Here is a 13,553-nt window from a genome sequence, read left to right as displayed (position 1 = left end):
AGCACAGGAGGGCTTGTGGAGATCATCTGGGGCCATAAAGGAAATTTGTAACAATTCAGGTTAGCCCACATTTTGTCATGTTACCAAAAACAGCCTGTAAATAAATATATTTACAGGCCACTTCCTCGCAGGCAGCAATTACTTCAAGCATTAATTCAGGTTTAAATGCACAGCCATGCATTTCCACAGGAGTGCTCTCACTGTGGGTTGCTATAGATCCAGGCTTCAAATGGAGACTGGGCACTATTGATCCTCTGGGGTTTATCATGGTCTGCATTCCACAGGACTGGGAACACGGCTGCAATCCAGCACCCACTTCTGTCCCTGCATTCAGTGGCTCCATGGCCACTCCACAGGGCCCCCACACACCTGGACAGGCTCTCAGGGGGCCAGAGGGTCATGGGTGCTGCACCCCAAGCACACGCAGCTGAGCCCCCACAGCCCCCACTGCAGCAGGAGGGGCAGCCCATGTCCCTCTGCCCCACACCCAGAAAATAACACCCTAAAACCCCAACCCCAGGAGATGCTGTCCCCTCTCTGGGTGCCAGCTGGGGCTGTTCCAGTGAGGAGCATGGTGGCAAAGGCTGATATGGCTCCTCCACCTTTCTCCCACACAGGGTGTGCTGAGCTGACACCCAAACCCCTCAGCCTCTTGCTTTGTCAATACTTACCAGGAGCCACCTGCTGAGGACTGGAAACAGTCACTCTCTCAGGTTTATCAGTCTCCTAAACATAATCTGTCAGTATTTTGACACTGAAATACAATCTTGGGATCGGCAAATCAGGAATCAACCTGTGTTCATCAACCCAGGGTCAGTGATGCCTTAAGGAATGTGTAGATCAGCCACTGAGGGAAAAAATGCTCAAAAAGCCTTTATGGAGAAGAAGGGAAAGTGCAAAAACGTTGGTACTTCAAAGGCTGAGCTATTTAGTTACATTAAGTCTTTCTAAACTACACAATACTGGATAACTGGGCAAAGATCTCTCCTCAAAATCTGCATTTCACAGGAGCGCTGCCAGCCCTGGGTCAGCCAGACAATGCTGCAGTACCCCAAGGGCTCTTTCAACTCTTTTTTACAAATCAGGTTTAGAAATAAAGCTCAGCCCTCACTTCAGAAAATCCCACTGGAATTGAAACTAAAATATAGTACCTAAAGGTACAGTTGAGGTTCTGGTGCTGCAATGTTTTACTCACACATGAGCATTTCTTAAGAATAAGGAGGATTCACAATTCCTAATGCTCCTGTTTCATTGTATCATTTAACTATTGATGGTTTGATCAGTGGCAGAATTATTAATGCAGTTATTAGAACAGCTGTTACAAAAACAATATGGAATGAACCCAATTTGTACATTGGAAGAATACTCTGGTAAGTCACTTGATCACCTGTAGAACAGAGAGCAACATGTTTTCTTGAACTGACACACTGGTTAAGCTAAAAGATTTCTTTTAGGAACAAAAAAAAAAAAAATCAGGTGATTCTGTTCTGCAGTATGTTTAGAAAAGTCTGCTAATGAGAAAAAAATGCAGTGCTAAAAATCAAAAGAACTGTGAATTCTCTAGCCAGAAGTAAACATAATCATAAAGGATATATTCCCTGTAGATCTATTTAAAGGTCTTTTTTGTTCTTAAGTGACATGATTTCTATTCAGGGCACGTGTGTGTAAACATGTGTACATAAACAGGAGTTCGTAAGGAAAGAAGCACAGCACCTTTGACCCAGGAATTTAAATAAAGAGAGAACAGGTGATCACTTAATTCTACCTGCCTCAAACAAGCCTTCAGTGCCATGTTTTGAGAAGGGAAGCTTTCAGTTGCAAAGTTCAGAATCTGGAGCATACAATAATTAGGAAAATGTTTAATACCAACCCACCCTCTTTATTAAGTCATTCCTTCAAGTATTTTTAATAGTGCAAAATACTGGTTTGCATTAGTACTGTTACTATGGGAATTCACAGTCCAAAAAAAAATCTTAAAAGATTTCCAAAGTCAAACAAAAAACTTTTTAATACTGTATTTTTAGCAAGAACATTTTTAACAAAGAATGCGTACTTTAACTTAATATGGTACAACAGAGAAACCATACTTAAAAGTTTCCATTATCTAACACTCTACTGCATATTCATTTTTCCATCTTGAAAGACCAAAAGCCAAGCTGAACTGAGCATTAAAAAAAAAAAGCATCAATTATAATCCTCATATTACATCAGCTATTAGGGTTTAGCTCACACTTTTGAATTGGTCATCTAATGAAAGGACAATTTTTACATCGTTCTTTTAAAAAATGTACACACATTTCTTTTTAAAACGTTAATATATATTGAGTATCTGCTTCAGTAAACAAAGCTTAATTTATAAACACAATCCCCACAATTCATGAACAAAATCGAAACAGCTCCATGTTGAACAGTTTCAGTGATAAAGTGGACTTGTATGATGTACAGCCAGGGAAGGACTGTGGCTTAAAATCATTGTGCCATTGCTATTCAGCCACCTCCTAAGGAAAAAAAAAAAAAGTTTTTTGGGCCGGGATGGGAAAGGGAAATAATTCATGTATGTGCTTAAAAATACTAAAACTCCTTTCTATCTCCAGGGACCTAAAAATGATCTGTTGTGACAGGCTTGGTTTGGTATGGTAAGCTTGTAAAAAGTCTCAGTATTTCTTAATACGGCAGTTTCCAATGCAGCAACAGTAAATTGCTTGAAATTGTCTTTCAAGTTTCATGCTACAAATTATATTCCCCACACACTACTGAAGGCATCAAAGGTTGGGAGGGACGTTTCTCAGGAACTATATAGTCTTCAAACAGTGGTCATTATACATCTTTCAGCAACAGGTTGCTTCTTCAGTACATAATGGTTGGTTTGATGTATGTTCTGTTTTCTGGAAAAAAGAAGAAGAAAGTCAATTACACAGTTTTATAATTAACGGACACTTAGGTAGTTTGTGGCACTTGGTTGTGGATCTTTTTTTCCCCTCAAGCCAAATGAGCAGATCTACAAGTGATATAAATGAAACTGGCCATCACAAGGGCACATTTTGTGTGGGGTAAGGAGGAACTGGATGACAACGCCTGGCCAAGCCCTCAAGAAAGGACAAAAAGCCACCACCACTTGCCCTGGTGTTTGCCAGCAATGGCTCAGATCAGGTTGCAAACACTCTGATTTGGATTTTCTTCCTTTAAGGCATTTTTATTTTTAATCAAACACTCCTTTCTTCCAAAGGCAGCCCGTGTTGAATTGTTGCCCCCCTGGGACAGACCCAGGGACAAGGCAGCAGCTTTACTACACACCCTTGTCACTGCACAAAACCTGCCAGGGAACAGGGTGTTAAAACTGCATTGCTTTCAAAAAATGTAAATCAGGATCTGTTCTTGGAAAACTGTTCTTTCATTCAGAAACCACCACATTTCTCTTAAAATTCTATTTCTTTATTTAGAGAATGAAGCAGAAAAGCACTTCATAAAAATATTCCTAGTTATAGTACCTATCAACTGTGATTTTTCACATTAAGCAACTTTAAGCCCAGAGAAAAAATAAATATTGAAATGCCCACAGAAACTGAAGCTAACAAGAATCCATATTCTCATTCATTATACAATGAATCATGAATCCACCCAGCTAAATCTGCAAGAACTGATCTGGAAGATGATAGCAAAATCATAATATGGAGCAGCATTTTGTATAATGTTGACATCTCTCCCATTACTGTTTTACATATGCCAATACTGAGCACTCCTAAGGAACGAACAAGTATTGACCTGCAAACTGACACTGATCCTTGGAGCAATCTCCAAGTTTGCCACATTTCAATTTCAAAATGCATTTCAGCTATAATATGAGTGATTTATCATTTAGCAGTAGCTGTCAAAGTAACCTCCTAGATAAAACAAAAACATCTGGAACCATAAACAGAGGAGAGCAGTAGCTGAATTTTAATCCAAATCCGACATGTTCACTTCATTAGGAACAGGAAACAGCTAATTAGTAATTGAATGTTTTGTGGTTTTAAGGAGGCTCAGACTCTCCAAACTGAGATGATTTAATACGTATTTTGGATGTAAGCACAAATAAAGATCACAAGAGCCAGGGACGTAACAACTCCAGAGGGACGTTTGGGAGCCTCCAAAGAAAGGACTAAAATTAGTTTCAGGCCATTGGCTGATGAAAATTCTTGTCTTAAACCTAGTGGGGAATTACTAAAGCCTGGGGGGTGGTCAGCAGAAATGCAAGGATTGAGCACTGTGGGGTTTGTTTCTGGTTTGGGGGTTTTTTGTCCCTTCTTCTCATGTTCATTAGGAAGCTGCACACGGCTTCTTCCTAGTGGAGGCTGTTCTTTATGTTCTTATTAAATTTAAGTATTATTTTTTAAATTAAGGTAAGATGAAGACATTGAAAGTACTCTGAGCTGGCTAAACTTTGGAACGGGTTTCCACATTTCCTTCCAATCCCCTTTATTTCTCAAGGAAAGTTCAATGGAGGTATCAGGAATACCTGTAAGAGAGAAAAGTAAATGCCACAGCTCAGTCCCAGTGCAGCCACCTAGGACACATCATTGATCAGGGAACAGAAAATGCATAGTTAAATATTTCCTTTTTTTATAACATCCTCAATTATTCCCTAGAAATGAAAATACTTTTTTGTTGCTGTGCAATAAACTGAATTTCATAGCATTAACTACGTCACACAGCAACCACCTCTGAGGAATTAACGTGTTGGGAGCAGCTGTGCCCCCACTTACACGGGAAAGACAATGTGATGTTGTCAAATTAATCTTTTCTGGAGAATATTCACCATCTCCTCAGTGCAGCTGACTGCAAGCTACAGACCATTTTATAGCACTTTACTGTATTATATAGCAAAGATTTGAATAAATCTGTGTGCAATAAATGTATTCTTTTATCAGGTTTATCCCTTAATCAAATATTCATTTATGTGGGCTTCATTCTATTAAAAAACGAAATTATACAAAGGTGAGCAAAAGCATAGATTTACAGTAGTTTAAAGCCTCATCTCATTCTCTAGGGGTAATACTGACAATATAAAAATGGTACAAATGATATTCCCTAACACTAAATATGCTCATGAGCCCCCTGTGCATGTTATACTGCTTTACAGCATACAGAGGAACACATGACTGGCTTAATAAGCAAGACATTTAGAAAGGAAGGGTTTTTTTCCCCTTCACAATGTATAAGACAAGTAAAAATCTCCGAGTTTTTTGGTGAGCCAGAGTCTGTATTAGTAACTGGAATTTTCCCTCAGGATGGCGTTCTCTTCCCTGAGTTGTTAGCCCAGGGTAGGTGCAGCTCCTGCACTCTTTTAGCCACAATATAATATTTTTTTTTTTCTTTCAAGGTTTTAATGTGTGCATAAAGGACAAATCCAAAGGTAATAATCATCATCTCCACATTTATTCATGTTTAATTTTTTTCTTCCTGGCCTATTCCACATTTCTGAATTTCCTGAATCCTTTGTTTGTTAGATCTCTGGTTTAAATCGGGAATTCAGCTTTATTTCCCTAAACTATTTAAAACAAAACTTCCACATGTACCCTCCCAATGTGCAGTGGCAATGCTGGTATGCAAACCCAATCCAGGGAGGGGAGAAACACCCTGGCAGAATCTACACCTTGGGATTGCCAGGGCTCTGCAGGACAGTGTGAGCTGTGAAGAAATTCACTGGAGGAAGGAAATGTGGGATCTGCTATGTAGTGAGAAAACAGATAAATATGTTGTTATCAGTAATTGTAAATTATCCACGGAACTTCTAAGGTATAACCCAGCACTAGAGGCTTCAGAGAACATGGGTAGCAGGGATGAAATAATAAACTGTAAATCCTGCTGTGCCAGCTGAGCTGGAGGAGGAGCTGGGACAGCAGCTGGAGCAAGGTGAGCTGGAGCTGAGAGCTGGCTGTGTGGCCAGAGCAAGGGCAGAGGGAGCAGGGCAGCCCAGTGCCAGGTTGTGCCCTCTGGGAGCCTCTGCACAGCTCCTGCTCCAGGGCTGGGGGATCCAGAGTCTCACAGGATGCCACAAATGTCCAACTGCACAGGAGATGAGCTCTCCACCTGTCCCAGGCTTGGTAAACAGCACCTCAGCTAGATCACAGCCAAGCTCAGCTTTGGAGGAAGCAACACAAGGGAAATGCAATGCTGTAACAATAAATTAACTTGCAAAGCTGGGGCTAATTAGTTTGAACTGGTGTCTCACTTTGTACAAAGAAAAAAATCAGCCAAAACCAGTTTGCTTCTACAAAGGACCACATCCCTCAGAAAAACCCTCTTTCCCTACAGGCCTTGCCTGCCTGGAAGGGGAATGAATCCAGGCCCCTGCTTGTGGGTACGGATGAGAGCAATTACCAAAACTCAGCAAAGGCTCCCTTCATGAGTGTGAAAACAAGATGGATCTGGGCTGATCATTCAGCTGAATGACAAGTAAAAATTACTTCTTTGTCTCCTTATTAGTTGTCCAGCAAAACTTCTCTTTTATCTGCAAATATCCTTCAAACTGAGCAGTGAGAGAGCAGGGCATGGCTCCCTCTAGACCCAGGAAGAATACAGTCAATAAATGCTGGTTCTGCGAGCAGCAGTACCAAAAAGGTTGACTTGTTTTCATCTCTCACACTTTCCTATGGCCTCTCTCCACCCCTGTAGAGGTGCCCTCTCTGCTATCTAGAGCAGGGCTGGACCTGGTTATCTAGGCTGAGCCAGGGGATCCCTTGGGACTGGTACCAAAACTTCTCATTCCCTCAGGACGTGGTGCCTGACCCTGCAGGGCTGATCACTCACAGAGATGCTGGATTGGAGTTTTCTCCCCACTTCTTTTGTCAAACCCTGTCAAGTGTCCCTTGTCCATGTTAACAGAGCTAAGAAAACTTGCACTAAACCCAGGATTTCTGGTTGGTGCCTGTAAGGCCCCATTCCTGGTGAGCCCCTGATGGGGCAGCTCTCAGCTGCATATGGCCAGTGCGGGCACGGAGTGACAGTCTGGGCACTGCACAGCAGCTTTAAAAGAGCTTTTCTAGGAACTCTGCAATGACACAGCACAAGGCAGCTACCAGGAGTTAAGTAATTCACAGCCTCCAAAGCAGGACATGCTCTAGGGAGAGAACACAGCCTGGGCAGGAGAGAAGAACAACAGGCCTAAGACTCAGATAAAGCAGCTTGGGTTTGAAAACTCACTGGTTAGATCAGAAGACCCACAAACTAAAGTCCTGTGTTCTACATGATAAACCCCAAAATATGTTCCAAGCTACACCAGGTCTTTAATTTTTGATAATCAGATAAAAATAAAATGTTATTCACAGTAACTCAAGAGGTTTTGTGCTAAATCTCTGCCAGGTTATGTCACAAACAAAAGCAGCAGCAGCAGCCCTGGGTCACCCTCCTGTTGCAGGCACAGTGAAGTACATTTTCATGTCAGGAAAGCCTGCCTGCCTCTGCTGCTACCTCCTTTCTGAAATTCAGAGTATTTTATTTTTTTGTAAATTGTTGTTATCAAGTATTACTGTAACATTACTGTAACTTTTTAGGATTTTAAGCTAACATTGCTTTGCTGATTATTCCAATATCCCCTAACAATGAAATATTGTAATACAAAAGTTAACTAAGGTATAAACATGCAAAAGGAGAAGTCTCCCTGCGATCATAAAATGATGTTATTTTCTGTTCAGCAGTTCATGTTACTGCTGTTCATGCTAATTAATTAAAGGAGCTGTTGCTGTAATGTGCAAACAGGGAATCTGAGAAACTGAGAGGGCTTTTAGGTCTCGGAGTGAAGTTAAGTCAATCTGGGCGCGGGCAATCAAATGTAATGAAATCACTTGTCAGTGCTAAGCTTGCAAAAACTGTGAAGTTTGACTAGGGAGTAAAAGGATTATAATTAGATTTCCAATAGGATAATAACTAAATGGCAGAAAGCAGTAAAGAGAAAATATTACTTTGTTAGCTAATGGTGCTGCTGTTCGGTTTTAGTTTTTATCAGCACACTTGTAGTTGTGCTAATTTAATTTGCTTTTATCAGCAAAAATGCACTACTCGAATGGTACTTGAATGTCATTTGCAAAAATCATTGATCTGAAGGTGCACTTAATGACACCCAGTATGTTTATTTTATGTGGAAGGGAGATTGGCTGATAAAATGGTTGATGCACTGTGGTGCTGGCCCAGGAGTGAGCAGTGGAAGAAGGAGCAGGAGGGTGTCTGAGTGCTCATCACCTGCTCTGCCCCACTGCAACCACCACTGATCTCCTCTGCCAGCTAAAAACCTCCCACTCTAATGCCTGCAAAGTTCAAAAAAGTTTTAAGTCTCATCTGCAGGAGATTTCTGTTAAATTAATATACGAAGCAGAGGGAAAATGAGTCAACTAAATGGAAAAGATTTATAATGCAGATCAGAAACACAGTACATGAACAGCTTGTGTTAATAAAAATCATTTTAAGAAATGAGCATAAAATATGATATGACTTAATCACTGTGAAAGGTGGCTGTGCAGTAGTTCTGTAATTTTCCTTTAAACCGTCTTAAGGAAATACTGGAAGTGGAACTAATTGAATTTCAAAGGAAAAGCACTGTGTGAATGATAGATTTCTGTCCAGCAGAGCTATTGACAACAGAAAAAGAAAGCTCTGTATTGATGCTAAAGCTCTTTTCCTGAGCAACTGAAAGAGATTTTGGAAGCCTGGAAACAGCTTTGTATTAGGGACATGTGTTTTGCCCCTTCCTCCTCCCAGGGCCTGAAAAACAAAGGCAGCAAATGACAGGGGCAGTGAGGGAGTGTGCTCGAATTGTCAGAGCTGCAACAGCAATAGGAGCTGTCAGGGACACTAATGGTTATCAAAGGGAAAGGGAATAAAAAGTTATTACAGTATCAGCATAAATAAAAATGAAAGAGACAGGAACACTTTGAAATCTAAACAAGCTCCACAGAGAGCTCTCCAGAAAGCTTTTTATCAGCTGAGAGTATTTAGTGACCAAGTGGCTCAGCTCCTCACGTCTCCACAGGAGCAGAATTACCACGCCAGGGGGGTCAGAGCCTGCAGGGCAGAAAAGGGAAGGGAATGGCTTTGCCATGGAGGGACAGGGCTGCAGCTCCTGCTGCTCAGGCCAAGTCCTGCTCTCACTGATCCCAGGGACACTGAACACAAGGAATATCCAGCTCTCCCTTTGGCCATGCTTAACAAAAAGCTCCTGAGCCAAAGCCCCTCGTAACTGGAGGGATGATGTAGTTAGGAGCAGATTAAAAGAAAAAAAGAATGAAAAGCCCAACCTGAAATAAAAATGGTAAAAATCAAAAGGCTTTCCTGTGTGTTAATAAATTACACGTAACATAAGAAACTTCTCTTGATTTTTTCAGCAAGTAAATGGCTGTTGGAAGTGGCTGAGCATCACTTTCCTCACAGTATTTGTAATAATTTTTGATGTAAATACACGTTTGAGCCAAGTGTCATGGTTTTTCTTCAAGAGAAAACTGAAATTACCTTTCTCTCCTTTACCAGAGTCTGTCCAGATGAACCTTTGTGTCAGAGTTGTTTGGAAGAGCACTGAGCACTCCTCTCAGCAGGTATCATGAAGAGATCAGAAATGTAAGGAATACTTTGCTCATCAAATTTAAATACACGTGTCCCAAGTGCTCATCCAATATTTTGATAATTTCTGGCAGCAGCAATTTTCCAATTGCAATATTTAGAGCACAGCTCTCATCAAATGTGCACATATATATATACACACGTATGTCAGACGTATATATCTGCATTACAATTAAGCTGTGATTCTCCTTCTTTGTAATACAGAGCATATGAATCTAAAATCACAAGAAGAGACAGCAGAAAATATATGAAAGCTTTCCTGTAAAGATTGACAGATGGAGGACAGATGCATACCAGAGGTATGCAAGTCAAACCTTCCCCAGCTGAAGAGAAATGCTTGAGTGAAGTTTGTGTCTCTGAGTGCACTGCAGCCCTTCTCCCGTCTGCACAAAGTACCTTTAGTTTCCTCAGCACAGGGGATTTGTGCACAGTACACCATTACATGATGCAGGACAAAGGGTGGGATTGCTGTAAGAAGCAGCAGTTCTATGGAAGAGGCAGCGGCCTCCAGGCTTCCAGAGCAGCCAACACAGAACTGAATGGTCTGGAATGAACATGGCACAGGACTGAATGGAGAAAAACACTGCAAGCTGGACTTTCATCAGGGAATTTCAATGTTCAAATTGCTCAGACCAGATTTTATCACAGGTGACTGTGGATTTTCTGTGTGGCCCAAAGAGGCTTCTAAGAGGAATGGGAATATCCCTTGGGAACATCCTTGTGCCTCAGCTTCCCCAAAGGAGGATTTCACAACTCCTCACATCCCAGACCTGCAGCCAGAACTCATTTCCTGCTCTTTGGGAAGCACTCAGACCATACCTGGAGGTGCTGTACTTACACACAGTGAAGGAAAAGTAGCACCACATAGCTACACATAAGGCAAACATGGCTTTTCTTTTTCACTTACAGTTCATGCATTTTTTGAAAACATCTGTGATCTCAATAGGTAGGTTAAGACCAGAGGTAAAATATTTCAAATGATAAATCATATATAAAACCCCTTTTGAATTAAGATCATACAACTTGGTAGATAAATATCAGTTTTAAAAAAGTATCACCTCTAAATCACCTCAGATAAATAGCACCTCTACTTAAAAGTTGATTTCTGATCTTGTAAAGTACTGTTCTTACAAAGGTTTTCTGTATCAAACAGGAAAACAAACCAAAGTTCTGTAATTTATGTTTATCCTAAAGCAGGAAAACAGATATAAGCACTTAATTTTTAATGGCAAGCACAGAGGTGAGGAGCTGTGGTACATACTGCACCTTGCATCGTTGCACTGTCATGTTGGGTTCCGTTGTGTTCTATCTCCATGTCTGGGATTCCAGCATCTGAAAGATGGGAGACTAAAGATTAATGTATTCCCCTTTGCCCCTCTCTCAGGCATCTTTAGAAAAGTATTTATAGCAAACTAGGGTGCTCTCCAAGTTAACATGGCCTTGCATAAAACATTTGGTCCTCATAGAATTTTCAGTAGTAAATTGTTTCCAAAATGTGCAAACATTACTGGTCTCACAGTGAATTATTTTTAACGTGCTTCACATTTATCTGACGATCAGATAATAACCAACACGTGGTAATAATATGTCTGCAAAATCCTCTTGGAGAATGAGGGCATCTGACACATGAAAAATAAAAGTTGAAATTAAACTGTGATAATATTAAACTACATTGACTCTTGTATATAGCCAAACACCTCCAAATTACGGAGCTGAAGAATATAGCCCAGTGCCAGGCAACAGTTTTGGGGTGTGTGTATCAGTTTGTGTGAGTGCATGTTACAGATAAGAACTGTGCAAATTGCATTTCCAACCTCAGCTCAGGATGTGTGAGCATGTGTTACCACCCAAACCAAAATTACAGCTGTCATATTATGTGAAATATTTCCAGATCTCTGACAAGAGCTTTCCAAAGAGGATTGTGCTCTTTTTTCTTTTTTTTTTCCCAAGTTGAGAAGGAGTCTCATGACACTGACTTTGGACCTGTTTAATTTCATGTTGGTGATCCCTGTGTCTGCACAGTCCTTGGGGTGGGGGCGGGGGCTCCAACGCCCCAGGGTGTTACAGGAACAGATGCCATGATCCACCTTGTGCCAACAAGGATTAGCATGAAGGGGATGTGATTTGAATCCATGGCATCTCAAATCCTGAAGAAACATCTGCCTCCCTTATCATACAGCCCTTAGAATTTACAGGAAGGAAAAACCCACACCTGAAAGGGAGCCGTGTACACAGCTAGGGAGTTTTTCTGTGCAAAAGCCTGTCCTGGACTTTCTCAAACAGGGAATAACTGCACTGTTGCTTTCACAGATCCCTTCAGCTGGAGTGTCAGGATCTGTCACAGAGGTGATGCTTTGCTGGTGACCCTGCAGTAACTGAGCTCTGAGGGAAAACAGGGCAACCCTGAAAAGTAGAGTCCTTACAGGAGACCAATAGCTCAGCAATAAACGTGTAAATGGAATATATGCCATGTGTGCATATATAGCTCTATAAATGTATATATGATATAAAAAAGCAGTATTTTCACACATACTTTTTTTTCTTATAAAATTACAAGTGACTGCTATTCCGCAGGGCTTCCCTTACTCAGATTCCTGCTCTGAAGGCAAGTGGAGGGCACTAACCTATCAATCTGAAAAGGTTCTTTCTTCTCAAACCCTTCAGAGTACATATTGTATATACCAAAAATGACAAAGTCATCTGTAACTAATAACAGCATCTGTTAAATGAGACAGACTGTCAGAGTTAAAATAAAAATACTCAGAATAGCCCTTCACATTTTGTTGTCATAAAATGGTACCTGCAATTAAATTGTGGATTAAGATGCTAATGAGCTACCTGATTTGCATGTGCAATCAGATTAGCATGTAAATATCAGCTTCTTGCAGGCACTAACATATATATGACTACCTGAGTGTGCCTGCAAATCAAACTGCTGCAGTCAGGCCCACACTAGCAGATGTAAAGGTGTGTTAATCACAGTGCTGGAACGTTGGTACCCTGGATTTGTGGCTTTCAGAATTGCTGGGTGCTCCTGGCTGGTGTGTGAGCAGCAGGTGCTTCTCCCTGCAGTGGCAGCACCCAAGGGAGTGACCTTACAGCACATCAGGATTTTAGGATTTTTCTGATATTCTTCTCAAGGTGCTGGTTCCATCCCTGGGATCCAATCTGGGCATTTGCCTGATGCAGTGGATGTGGTGGAGAAGGTGTTTTGCTGGCTCTGGCCGCCCACTATGCCCTGGTCACTGTCCCCACCCCGGTGTGACTGTGGCTGTAAATCCACACCTGGATCCCCTGCGGCCACTGCTGGTGCTCCAGGGACACCAGCCAGGCCCTGCTTCCAGGGATGTGCAGGGCTATAAAGCAGCAGATGAGAGAATGCCTCTGAAAGATGCTGCTCTCATACTCACAGAGTTTATATCCCTTGGGTGCCCAGATAAATCAGAGCTCACATCTCCTGCAGAGCACTGTGGTGGCAGGGCACACACACAGCCTTGCCCTGGCTTTAGAGAACAGTGTGGGCAGCTCTCACAGCTGAGAACTCCAGACAAGCCAAATTCATTATTTTTGCTCAGCAGTCACGCAGTTTTTGCACTCTGCAGTCTCTAGCAGTGCCCAAAGCAGGCAGCACAAATTAACACACCACAGGACACCTTAGTGCAGCAGAGACTGAACGTCACTCTGATTCCTGAGCCTCTGCAGAGACTCTAGGTAGGGATGCACAGACTAAACCTTAGCTGAAGAACCTGAAATTAATTCAATCTCAGCTAGGTTCAGTCTTAAACACTGAAACCAAAGCTTTAAAGTTTGGCCAGAACCATCTTAAGCACAAAAGGCAAATTCTCCTGGTAGGCAGAACTTAATCACTGTTTAGGAGATGAGCTGATCTGCTTTTGTTTCACAAGAATATTTGGGAAGTGTTCAAAACCCAGTCAGCTCTGAAAGCTGATACATATTTAACATAC

The 13,553-nt window shown here is 41.6% G+C and overlaps 1 protein-coding gene across 3 annotated transcripts in view; it reads right to left on the bottom strand.

The window, feature by feature from the left end:
* Positions 1–2,029: 2,029 nt before the first annotated feature.
* The window catches only part of LOC310922957 (dachshund homolog 2-like), a gene marked incomplete at its 5' end in the record, with an annotated part of 246,143 nt that continues 234,619 nt past the window's right edge, over positions 2,030–13,553 (bottom strand). For 2 of the 3 annotated variants that reach the window (XM_083883983.1, XM_083883984.1), the window contains 2 exons: positions 2,030–2,885; positions 10,855–10,920. In XM_083883983.1, the coding sequence (XP_083740109.1) occupies positions 2,848–2,885; positions 10,855–10,920 (104 nt within the window). In that variant the 3' untranslated portion in view covers positions 2,030–2,847. Of the gene's footprint in view, positions 2,886–10,849; positions 10,921–13,553 lie in introns of all 3 variants that reach the window. The other variant, XM_083883985.1, reaches the window with a different exon arrangement.

The sequence above is a fragment of the Zosterops lateralis genome (assembly GCF_965231275.1).
Source record: "Zosterops lateralis genome assembly, chromosome: Z".
Taxonomy (NCBI): Eukaryota; Metazoa; Chordata; class Aves; order Passeriformes; family Zosteropidae; genus Zosterops; species Zosterops lateralis.
The sequence above is the reverse complement of the archived record's forward strand: the minus strand, read 5'-3'. Positions and strand labels throughout refer to the sequence as shown.